The 13,037-nt window shown below is 48.9% G+C and overlaps 1 protein-coding gene across 2 annotated transcripts in view; it reads left to right on the forward strand.

Annotated features, from left to right (window-relative positions):
• SCARA3 (scavenger receptor class A member 3) overlaps nt 1-13,037 on the forward strand; it is a 67,078-nt gene that overhangs the window by 25,408 nt on the left and 28,633 nt on the right. For both annotated transcript variants that reach the window (XM_040348329.1, XM_040348330.1), the window contains exon 4: nt 3,993-4,091. In XM_040348329.1, coding sequence (XP_040204263.1) covers nt 3,993-4,091 — 99 coding nt within the window. The remainder of the gene's footprint in view (nt 1-3,992; nt 4,092-13,037) is intronic.

Raw genomic sequence — 13,037 nt, forward strand, 5'->3', positions numbered from 1 at the left:
GGGTGCCCGGCCGTGAAGCCGAAAGCTGTCACGGCCAGGTGCCCACACTTAGAATGAAGACGCCGGCCGGAGAGGGGGGGGAGAGGAGAGGAGCGGAGCCCCGGCCGGCGCGTCGCTGGAACGTGGAGCAGGTGAGTGTATGTTTATTAAAAGCCAGCAGCTACACTTTTTGTAGCTGCTGACTTTTAATAAACATTAAAGATGAGTGGAACACCCCTTTAATAGGTAGCGGCAGCCTGAGAATACTGCAGAGAAGGACCTTTGCTCTCCTTGTGAAAGCAGTGGTCTCTCTGTAGAGGTCCCGACACCCCCTGCTAAACCAGTGCTAGAGCTGCCCGATAAGTATGGAGGCATGAGCTTTGCTGATTGGGGAGTTCTAGCTCTGAATCAGCCCGGGGCTTGTTTGACCTCTACAGAGAGCCCACTGCTTCCAAGAGCAATTGTTTTACAAGTATTTTTTTTTCTGCCAGTATAGTCTACTCTCTACACTATATTAGCAAAAGTACTGGGACACCTGTCTTTATACACATGAACTTTAACCACTTCCCGCCCGGTCAATGGACAATTGACGTCCGGGAAGTGGTTGTGAAATCCTGACTGGACGTCTATTGACGTCCTGCAGGATTTCCCGCCGGCGCGCACCCGTGGGTGATGTCTGATACCCTGCATCTCCGATCTCGGTAAAGAGCCTCCGGCGGAGGCTCTTTGCCACGTTATCAGCCGTGTCCAACCACGGCTGATCACGATGTAAACAGGGAGAGCCGTCGATCGGCTCTTCCTCACTCGCGTCTGACAGACACGAGTAGAGGAGAGCCGATCGGCGGCTCTCCTGACAGGGGGGTTTGCTCTGATTGTTTATTAGCGCAGCCCCCCTCGGATGCCAACACTGGACCACCAGGGAGTGCCCCCACGGTGCTCAATAGAGAAAAAAAAAAACACCAATACAAAAAAAAAACACAATCGATGCCAATCAGTGCCCACAAATGGGCACTGACTTGCAACATGGGCACTGGCTGGAATGATGCCCAGCAATGCCATCAGTGCCACCCCTCAGTGTCCATCAGTGCCACCCAGTGTCCATCAGTGCCACCTTTTAGTGCCCATCTATGTCCAGTGCCCACCTATCAGTGCCCATCTGTGCCACCTATAAGTACCCATCAGTGCCACCCATAAGTGCCACCCATGAGTGCCCATCAGTGCCGCCAAAGAGTGCCCAGTGCCGCCTATGAGTACCCATCAGTGCTGCCTATGAGTGCCCATCAGTGCCGCCTATGAATGCCCATCAGTGCAGCATACCATTGCCGCCTATCAGTGCAGCCTATCGGTGCCCATCAGTGCCACCTCATCAGTGCCCATCAGTGCCACCTCATTGGTGCCCATCAGTGCCGCCATATCAGTGCCCATAATTGAAGAAGAAAACTTACTTATTTACAAAAAAAATTAACAGAAACAAATAAAAACGTATTTTTTTTTTTAAAATTCTGTCTTTTTTTAGTTGTTGCGAAAAAAATAAAAATCGATCATTTACCAGCAAAAGAAAGCTCTATTTGTGGGAACAAAATGATAAAAATGTCATTTGGGTACAGTGTAGCATGACCACGCAATTGTCATTCAAAGTGTGACAGCGCTGAAAGCTGAAAATTTGCTTGGGCAGGAAGGTGCGTAAGTGCCTGGTATGGAAGTGGTTAAAGGGGTTGTAAAGGTAAATGTTTTTTTCACCTTAATGCAGTCTATGCATTAAGGTGAAAAAACATCGGACAATACCGGCGGCCCCAGCCCCCCTGTTATACTTACCTGACCCCCTCAAAATTCCCGCGATTGCCCCTGACACCCTCTTCGCTGTTGAGCCTGGCCGTTGATTGGCTACAGTGGATAGGTTGAAAGCAGCGCAGCCATGGGTGTTTTTTCCGACAGAATTCCGCTCAAGCTTGGCTTGCATACTCACGGTCACACAAAAGTTCACTGAACTTTCGACCGTCAAGAACGCGGTGACGTACAACACTACGACAAGCCGAGAAAATAAAGTTCAATGCTTCCGAGCATGCGTCAAATTGTTTCCGAGGATGCGTCGGAATTTCGCGCGTCAGGAATTTCTACAGACGATGGGATTTTACGTCAGAAAATTTAAGAACCAGCTCTCAATCTTTTGTTGGTGGAAATTCCGACAGCAAAAGTCCGAATCAGCAAGTGACTGGCTAGAGAGTTTGCAGTGGGAGCTGTGCGTCTCCCTGCGGGCTACAGAGCGCAAATCTCACAGAAACGGGGACAGGTGAGTTTGAAACTTTGGAGGTTAGCGGGACGGGAAGTAACCTAATGGAAAAGAGTGTGCAACACTATAGTTATCCTTAAACGCGATTCGTTGGTAACCCTGGAGTGAGCACCTTGTTCATTCTGAGTTTATCCCTATGCATACTTATCTGCACTACAACACAATTGTAGTATACACCACAGAAAAAAGCCATTCGCATCAATTTCCGTGTCTGCCAGGGCTCTTTTATACTTCTAATTCACCTTCCTTTGACACTCACTGCAGTGTGAAATTACCAGTTCAAAACAATGTACAGTGGAACCTTGGATTATGAGCATACAGTAATCCATTCCAGGAGAATGCTTGTAATCCAAAGCACTCGCATATCAAAGCAAGTTTCCCCATAGAAGTTAATGGAAACGAAGATAATTCGTTCCGCTTTGACTTCTAAGGCATGCAATACCGCATGTGGCCGAAGTGGGGGTGCCAGAGAGCCTTGCAAATACTCAGAAAGGCTCAGGGACAGCTCAGCTGAACTTGGAAAACCTTGGAAAGGATTAGAAACTGAGGCCCGGATTCACAAAGCACTTGCGCCGGCGTATCTCGAGATACGCCGCGTAAGTGCAAATATGCGCCGTCGTATCTGTGCGCCATGGCAACTAAGATACGCCTAAAAACAGGCTTCATTCCACCGACCTAACTTGCCTACGCCGGCGTAGAGTGGGCGCATATTTACGCTGGACGCATGTGGCGCTCCCATTGATTTCTATTCAAATGTGCAAATGAGGGAGATACGCCAATTCACGATCGTACTTGCGCCCGACGCAGGCTACGACTGGTACGCGTAAGTTGTACGTACAGCGTAAAGTTATGCGCCATAAAAGAGGTGTAACTCAGCAGCATCCATGCAAAGGGCTGCACCAGGGAACACAAGCCAGCGTATTTTACGTAGTTTACGTTGTACGTGAATAGGGCTGGGCGTAGGTTACGTTCACGCCGTAGGCAGTGATCCGGCGTATCTTAGGCAGTTGTTCCGACGTGATTGTGAGCATGCGCACTGAGATGCGCCCACGGGACGGCGCATGCGCAGTTAGCGATAGGTATCTATCTGGCGCTCGGCCCATCATTTGCATGGGGTCACGCCTCATTAGCATGGCTCACACCCACTTCCACTTACGCCGACTTACGCCTGAGAAACCCAGCGCAGATTTGGGAGTTAGTGCTTTGTGAATTCACTTCAGTGCTTGCCTCTCTGCGCTGCTTCGGCGTAGCGTAAAGGAGATACGCTACGGCGGCATAAATATGCGCCAGTGTCTGTGAATCCGGGCCTGAGTGTTTCTGAGTATTTCCGAACGGCTCAGATTGGCTCCGCTTGGCTCAGGCGCCCCCCACACCTCTGGCCAAATGGAGTACTGCATGCCCCATTAGCTTGAATTCTGCTAGTTTTGCGAGACAACACTCACAAACCGAGTCAGATTAGCTCATTATTCAAAATGCTCGTTATCCGCGTTATATGTAAACCAAGGTTCCACTGTAATTATCCTGTTTTATTAAACCATTAATAGGAGAATAAATTCTTATATCCAAAGAGACCCTCTTAATCTGGCTGCTGAAAATAAGACGGGTACTAAGGGTGCCATCCTTGTCGGTGTTTTTGCAGAAAAGAATTACAAAGTCTCATAAGAACATCTTTTTCATATAATTCCTTTAATGTGACTTTGGAATGTTTATGATTTCCCTGCAGTTTTCCGGAAAGTCAATTCCCTCTACGATGACTTCAGCTCGGCAAAGTCCAGTTATGAGAAGAAGATTGTTTCGGTGCAAGTTAACCTCCAGGAACTTGGTAAATATTAACGTCTGAGCAGAGAGTTTGTGCAATCGTACAGACATGATGTTTGCTTTTAGGCAGTTTGGGTGACGAATTGGCATCTTTGGGTCAAACAGATGGGCACCACGTAATTCAAATTTGGAAGAGGTGGGTGTGTTGTATGTAAATCAATCGTGACCCCACGTAACTGACGCGCCTAACGAATGTCACATGCGCGCACATGCTCAGTATCACGTCGAATTTACTCCATAAGATACGCCAGGCCCATTGTCTGTGACGTGAACGTAACCTACGCACAGCCCCATTCACGTACGACTTACGTAAACGACGTAAAAAGATACGCTTGCCGACGTCCATACTTTGCATTACCTACGCCTCATATAGCAGGGGTAACGTAAGCCTTACGTAAACGGCGTAGCGGCCGCAAGTACGTTCGTGAATCGGCGTATCTACCTAATTTACATATTTGACGCGTAAATCTACGGATGCGCCCCTTGCGGCCAGCGTAAATATTGCACCCAAGATACGACGGCGTAGGAGACTTACGCCGCTCGTATCTTGGAAAAATCTATGCGTAACTGAATCAGGCGCATAGATACGACGGCTCACATTCGGACTTACAACGGCGTACGCGGAGATACGCCGTCGTAAGTCCGCTGTGAATCTGGCCCATATCGTCTACAAAATAGGGGACTGTTTTATGGCATTTTTATTAATATATATATATTTTTTTACTAGTTATGGTGGGAATCAGCGATTTTTATTGTAACTGCGACATTATGGCGGACACATCGGACACTTTTGACACCATTTCGGGACCATTGTCATTTTTACAGCGACCAGTGCTATAAAAATGCACTGTTTACTGTAAAAATTACACTGGCAGTGAAGGGGTTAACCACTAGGTGGCGCTGCAGGGGTTAAGTGTTCCCTAGGAAGTGATTCTTACTGTTAGGGGGCGTGGCTACACGTGACACGTCACTGATGACCATTCCCGGCCACGGAGAACGGTCATCAGTGACAGTGTCACTAGGTAGAATAGGGGAATGCCTTGTTTACAAAGGCATTCCCCCGTTCTGCTCTTGCCGACCGCAAGTGTACGGGCCTTAAGAAAAGCGGTGGGATGGAGCCCAAGGAAAGTGCTGTTTAATGTCATGATATTTCCTGAGGTCAAAGGAGAAGTGGGCATATAGTCTGGATGTATAGTGTAATGACAGAGATTAAGGAGACAGAGGGCCAGATCCACGTAGCCTGGCGCATTGTTGCTTCCGGCGTAGCGTATCTCTGATACACTATGCCGCCGTAACTTTCAGCGTATTTTCCTTATGCTCAAAGAATATGCGCCGTAAGTTATGTCGGCGTAGTGTAACTTTGGCGGCGTAAGGGCGCGCAATTCAAATGGATGTGATGGGGGCGTGTTTTATGTAAATACGTCTTGACCCAACGTAAATGACGTTTTTTTTTAACGGCGCATGCGCCGTCCGTGGGGGTATCCCAGTGCGCATGCTCGAAATTAACCCGCAACAAGCCAATGTTTACGACGTGAACGTCATTCTACGCAAAGCCCTATTCGCGAACGACTTACGCAAACAACGTAAAAAATTTAAATTTCGACGCAGGAACGTCGGCCATACTTAACATAGGATACGCCTCATATAGCAGGGGTAACTAAAAAAGCCTTACGGAAACAACGTGAAAAAATGCACCGGCCGGACGTACGTTTGTGGATTCGCGTATCTAGCCAATTTGCATACTCGACGGGGAAATCGGTAGAAACGCCACCTGGCGGCCAGCGTAAAAATGCACCTTAGATCCGACGGCGTACTAAGATGTACGCCAGTCGGATCTAGCACAGCTTCAGGTGTATCTTGTTTTGTGGATCCAAAACAAAGATACGCCGGAGCAAAATAGAAGTTATGCGGCGTATCAATAGATACGCCAGCGTAACTTCTTTGAGGATCTGGCCCAGAGATGTGAGCTGCCTGCTGACAGCTCACATCTCTTTTGTTGCCAAAATGAATATAAGACCCGGGCTTATTTTTGGGGAAACACGATATTAATAGATAATAATAGGTAGATTCAGGTAGAGTTAGGCCGACTTATCAGTAGATAAGTCGACCTAACTCAGAATCTACGCCGGCGTTTGTTTAAGTGTATGCTCAAACAGAGATACGCTTAAACAAAGCTAAGATAGGACGCTTGCGCCGTTCGATCTTAGCTTACAATTTTTCTGCTGGCCGCTAGATGGCGCTTCCATTGCGGCCGGCGTAGATTATGTAAATTATCTTTTACGCCGATTCCCGAACGTACGCCAGGTCGCCGCAGTCGAATTACGTCGTTTGCGTAAGGCCTTAGGCGGCCTAAAGTTATTCCACCTATGAGGTGGAATAACAATGTTAAAGTATGGCCGCCGTTCCCGCCGCGAGGTTCAAATTTTTTACGTCGTTTGCGTAAGTCGTCCGCGAATCGGGAGTTACGCCATATACGTCCACGTCGAAATCAATAGACCCGTACGGCGTACCTAGCCGCAATGCTTCCTGGGAAATGTAGGAGCCCGGCGCATGCGCAGTTAGAAAAAACTTCAAAAAACGTGAGGTCAAGCCTCATTAGCATTAAACACGCCCCCCCCCAACCTATTTGAATTAGGCGCCCTTACGCCCGCCGTGTTTACACTACGCCGCCCTAAGTAAGGAGGTAAGTGCTTTCTGAATCATGTACTTTCCCCCCTTACTTAAGGCGGCGTAGTGTAAACACGCTAGGCTACGCCGACCTTAATTTTAGGCGCCCCTACGTGAATCTACCTATAAGTCTACATTCCCCATAAGGGAGACACTTGGGGGTCTCTTGATATAGAAAACAATGCTGTGTCCATAGGGTTTTTGCTCTTCATTGGACGTGTTGACTCAGAGGGATAGGTCATCGCCAGAGTGTGGGGGAGCGCCATCCGCTGGGGGCCCGGCGGGTCAGGTAAGTAAAAGTGTTTCTCCTGTCCCCTGGACAAAATGAACAATTAACCCCTGCAGTGCCTGGATTTGGGCTTTAAGTCATGACATGCTGAATAAACACATTAGAAATGTCCATATTAGAAATGTAAAAATTGCTCTGGTCTGGTCCATAGATGGGAGATGATGGGTAACGTACTGGATAAGGTGGTAACTTTGGTATTTTTATGGCCTGAATACTTGGTGGTATAAGCTGTCCTTTCCCTTTAACAATGAATGGGATCTGGTCCATATGACAGGAAAATGTTCTCCCTTCTCTGGAAAATCACACCTCCCTCCCATCATAAACATGTTTATTGCGTTGAGTCTCAGCTTGGCCCTGTGGTGCAATCCTCAGGAGGGGGTGACCTAATAGCTGTCAAATATTGACCATTAATTATGAAAAAAAAAAATGATTTCCTCTGCGCGCAGCTGCACGCGTTCCCTGCAGAGCAGAGTAAGGCGTTTAACCCTTAACGAAGACCCACGCTCACTCACCTTTAACCCCTTCATGACCGGTGGTCATTGAAACCTACACTATGTTACCAAAACTATTGGGACACCTGCCTTTACACGCACATGAACTTTAATGACATCCCAGTCTTAGTCCATAGTGTTCAGTATTGAGTTAGCCCACCCTTTGCATCTATAACAGCTTCAACTCTTCTGGGAGGCTGTCCACAAGGTTTAGGAGTGTCTATGGGGATATTTGACCATTCTTCCAGAAGCACATTTGTGAGGTCAGGTACTGATGTGGACAAGAAGGCCTGTCTCACAGTCTCCACTCTAATTTATCCCAAAGATGTTCTATTGGGTTCAGGGCCGTTTGAAGGAATTTGGGGGCCCCAAGCAAAATGGACATAGAAACCCCCCAACCCCCCCCCCCCCCTGCACGCACACAAAGCCTACAGGAACTGGTGGGCGGCCTCCTCCTGGCGGCTCCGGACTGTGAGGGAGGGAGGAGGAGGGGAGAGGGAGCCAGGCAGGACACAAGTGGCGCATGGATACAGACCAATGGTAGCGGCTGCTACATGGCGGCGGCGATCTTACCGAAGGCCGGGACAGACTCGTGTGCGGCGGGCCCAGGGGTGTATTTAGGTTTTGTGCTGCCCTAGGCCTGGTGAAACTCGCGCACCCCTTCCTTTTTAAAGCGGATGTGCCATTAAAAAAAAATATTAAAAGCCAGCAGCTACAAATACTGCAGCTGCTGACTTTTAATATTAGGACACTTACCTGTCCTGGAGTCCAGCGCCGTCCGCAGCAGAGGATGAGCGATCGCTCGTCTCTCTGCTGCTCCCCCCGCCATCCTCAGTGAGGGAACCAGGAAGTGAAGCGCTCCGGCTTCACTACCCGGTTCCCTACGGCGCATGCGCGAGTCGCGCTGCGCCCGCCGATTGGCTCACACGCTGTGTGCTGGGAGCCGAGTGTTCCCAGCACACAACGGGGGACAGACGGGAAGTGGGGAAAAACCCGTCTTTTGCCCGAGACGTGTGGCCGGAAGTGGGTGCAAATACCTGTCTTTAGACAGGTATCTGCACCCCCCTCCCCCCTGAAAGGTGTCAAATGTGACACCGGAGGGGGGGGCGGGTTCCGATCAGCGTGAGTTCCACTTTAGGGTGGAGCTCCGCTTTAAGACTCGTCCTGTCATTTTCATGGGATGAGGATGAGGGACAGGGTGGGATGAGGACAGGGTGAGATGAGCACAGGGGGACAGGGTGGGATGAGCACAGGGGGACAGGGTGGGATGAGCACATGGGGACAGGGTGGGGTGAGGACAGGGGGACAGGGTGGGGTGAGGACAGGGGGACAGGGTGGGGTGAGCACAGGGGCACAGGGTGGGGTGAGGACAGGGTGGGATGAGCACAGGGGGACAGGTTGGGATGAGCACAGGGTGGGATGAGCACAAGGGTGGGATGAGCACAGGGTGGGATGAGCACAGGGTGGGATGAGCACAGGCACAGGGGGACAGGGTGGGATGAGTACAGGGTGGGATGAGTACAGGGTGGGATGAGTACAGGGTGGGATGAGCACAGGGTGGGATGAGCACAGGGTGGGATCAGTACATGGTGGGATGAGCAGAGGGTGGGATGAGCACAGGGTGGGATGAGTACAGGGGGACAGAACATCTTTTAATTTGGGAGGAGAGGGTGGTATGGGGATATGTGCTGGGGAGTGATTTGAGAGGGAAGATGATATGTGCTAGGGGGGGGGGAATCGGACCCCCCACTAGCACATATCATCTTCCCTCTCAAATCACTCCCCAGCACATATCCCCATACCACCCTCTCCTCTCCCATCACTTCATTCGTTCACCTCGTATCTGCCCCCCCCCCCCCCCTTACCTCCTGGTTACTGTGTGCAGCACGGCTCTCTCAGTCACTCGTGTCTCTCCTTGGCTCCTCCTCCTGGCTGTGTACAGGGGTGGAGGAGCCGAAGTGTGACTGTGTATTGCAGTCAGTGGAGAGAGGGACGGCTGCACTGTAGCCAAATGACACTGCGGGACCCCGGGCGGCAGATGTCCCGGGTGACCGCGCCACTTTGCGGTGGCGGCAAAACGCGAAACGCCCCCCCCCCCCCCCGCGCACGAACCCCCCCTCCTCTCGCACGGAGAGCCGCACAGCTGAATCCTGGAGTTCAGTGCAACTGCACGCTTCGGCACTGAACTCCAGGATTCAGCTGTGCGGCTCTCCGTAGCAGCAGGCAGACAGACGAGCCAGCTTGGGGGCCCCTTCCTAGCTCGGGGCCCCAAGAAATTGCTTGGTTTGCCTGTCCTGTTGCGACGGGCCTGATTGGGTTGAGGTCAGGACTCAAGACTGTGCAGACCAGTCAAGTTCCTCCAACCCAAACTCGCTCATCCATGTCTTTATGGGCCTTGTTATGTGCACTGGTCCAAACCATTTTGTGGAGGGGGATTATGGTGTGGGGTTGTTTTTCAGGGGTTGGGCTTGGCCAGTTTCAGTGAAGGGAACTCTTAAAGCGGCAGTAGGCAGAAGCAGGAAGTGGGACAGGAAGTGGGACGCCTCCTCAGCGCCTGATTTAACCCTGTGCTGCACTTCTGTGCCAAAATCACGTGCACGCGGTTGCGACATGGCCCTTATTAAACCCAACTAGCAAGTTTAACAGGCCTGTGAATCAATACCAGAATTGTGGGTGAGGCTTAAGTCCCAACTGCAACCAAAACTAAAAGAAAAAAGGTTGTGGTTTTTGGCATTTAGCTATCCTAGCTAACCTATTAAGCTAGTGTCCCCTCCATTGTCAGACTACTTGTCCATTCACAGGGGTTCCTCTATGTAGAAATGTCCCGCTTCATCCATTTCATATATATATATATATATATATATAGAAATGTCCATCTGCACATCACAGTGGGTGAAAATTCTGTATAACTTATATATATATATATATATATATATATATATATATATATATATATATATATATATATATATATTTATATATATATATATATATATAATAAAATGGATGAAGATATATAGAGAGAGAGAGAGAGAGAGAGAGAGAGAGAGAGAGAGAGAGAGATCTTCATCCATTTCATAAATATATATATATAGGCCCGGATTCAGAAAGCACTTACGCCGACGTATCTTTATATACGCCGCATAAGTGCACGGATGCGCCGTCGTATCTATGCGCCTGATTCTTAAAGCTAGATACGCCTGAATTTTGGCTCCATGCGACCGACGTAAGTCTCCTACGCCGTCGTATCTTGGGCGCATATTTACGCTGGCCGCCAGGCGGCGCTTCCATTGTTTTACGCCGATTCATGAACGTACTTGAGCCCGTCGCAGTAATCTACGCCGTTTACGTACGCTCGGCGTAAAGTTAAGCCTCATAAAGCAGGTGTAAGTCATGTTAGGGTATGGACGACGGAACAGCCATCGAATTTTACGTCGTTTACGTAGGACTACGTGAATAGGGGTGGGCGTAGCTTACGTCACGTCGTAGGCAGTGATTCGATGTATCTTATGGAGTATTTTAGACGTGATTCTGAGCATGCGCACTGGGATGCGTCCACGGTACAGCGCATGCGCCGTTCGTTCGGACCATCATTTGCATGGGGTCACGGTTCATTTTAATAGATCACGCCCACTACCTTCCTACTTTGAATTAGGCGGGCTTACGCCGGCCAATTTACGTTACGCCGGCGCAACAAAGGGAGCAAGTGCTTTGTGAATACTGTTCCTGCCTCTCTATGTTACGTCGGCGTAGCGCATATGAGATGCGCTACGCCGGCAGAAAGATGCTGTGCATCTACGTGAATCCAGCCCATAATCTATATAGAAATGTCCATCTGCACATCATAGTGGGTGATTATTCTATATAACTTATATATATATCTTCATCCATTTCATAAAACATATTATATATATATATATATATATATATATATATATATATATATATATATATATATATTCCTCCAAGAATCCAAGAAAGTTACAGCATTCAAAGATGTCTTATGCAATCTATATAATTTATTTTAGGTATAATAGCAATTAACACAACATGAAGGATTCCCTTTAACTTGATCACATACACAGATCCACAGTAAAAAATAAAATCATGAGCATGTGATAGGTCGCCTTTAAACACGGCCTTGGAACACAAACATGTCCAGACTGAGGTCTCGTTGTTCTGTTAGCACCGGGCTCTCCGACCAGGAATATCCCACATCCTGTTTGTACATGGCGTCATCTGGGAGATATAAATGGACTCAGACAGCGCAAGACGACCACAAGAGTCCGACTGAGGATAAACAGAGAACATTCAGCTGGAAATAATGATGTTAATTAGCTAATTAAAAGGTCCCGTGTTGTGCTTTGTAACACTATAATGTAGTTTGTTTCAATAAACATCAGTAATTGAAAGTGGACAGTAAAATAAATTGTTTGAGAATTAAAGAGGAGGCTGTATAACCCTAACATTGAAAGGAAGACAAAAGACAAGCTCTTAGGGCCAGATCCACATACATTTCCGCTACGCAGCGACGGCGTAACGCAATCCATTTACGTTACACCGCCGCAAGTTTGCAGCGTAAGTGCCTGATTCACAAAGCACTTACCTGTAAACTTGCGGCGGTGTAATGTAAATGCGCTCGGCGCAAGCCCGCCCAATTCAAATGGGGCGGGCACCATTTAAATTAGGCGCGTTCCCGCGCCGAACGTACTGTGCATGCTCCGTCGGGTAAATTACCCGATGTGCATTGCGCTAAATGACGTCGCACGGACGTCATTTGTTTAGACGTTAACGTAAATGGCGTCCAGCGCCATTCACGGACGACTTACGCAAACAACGTGATTTTTTTTATTTCGACGTGGGAACGACGGCCATACTTAACATGGCTTAGAACACCTAGGGCTCAGCCCTAATTTTACGCAGCGTATCTCGACGGAAACAACGTAAAGTTAGATCGACGGGCAGCGCGGACATTCGGGAATCGCCGTAACTAGTCATTTGCATATTCTACGCCGACCGCAATGGCCTCGCCACCTAGCGGCCGGCCTAGAATTGCATCCTAAGATCCGACGGTGTAAGTCAATTACAGCTGTCGGATCTTAGGGCTATCTATCCGTAACTGATTCTATGAATCAGCCGCATAGTTAGGACGGGCGGATCACAGAGATACGACGGCGTATCAGGAGATACGCCGTCGTATCTCTTTTGTGAATCTGGCCCTAAATTTCTAGGGGTAAAATAAGCCCATTGGGCCAGATTCATGTAGAAGTGCGGCGGTGTAACGTATCGTAGATACGTTACACCGCCGCAAGTTTTCATCGCAAGTGCCTGATTCACAAAGCACTTGCAATGAAAACCTACGCTGGCGGCCTCCGGCGTAAGCCTGCGTAATTTAAGGGGGCGTGTGCCATTTAAATTAGGCACGCTCCCGCGCCGGACCTACTGCGCATGCTCCGTTTCGAAATTCCCGCCGTGCTTTGCGCGAAATGACGTCATTTTTTCG

Source organism: Rana temporaria, chromosome 4 (assembly GCF_905171775.1).
Source record: "Rana temporaria chromosome 4, aRanTem1.1, whole genome shotgun sequence".
NCBI lineage: Eukaryota > Metazoa > Chordata > Amphibia > Anura > Ranidae > Rana > Rana temporaria.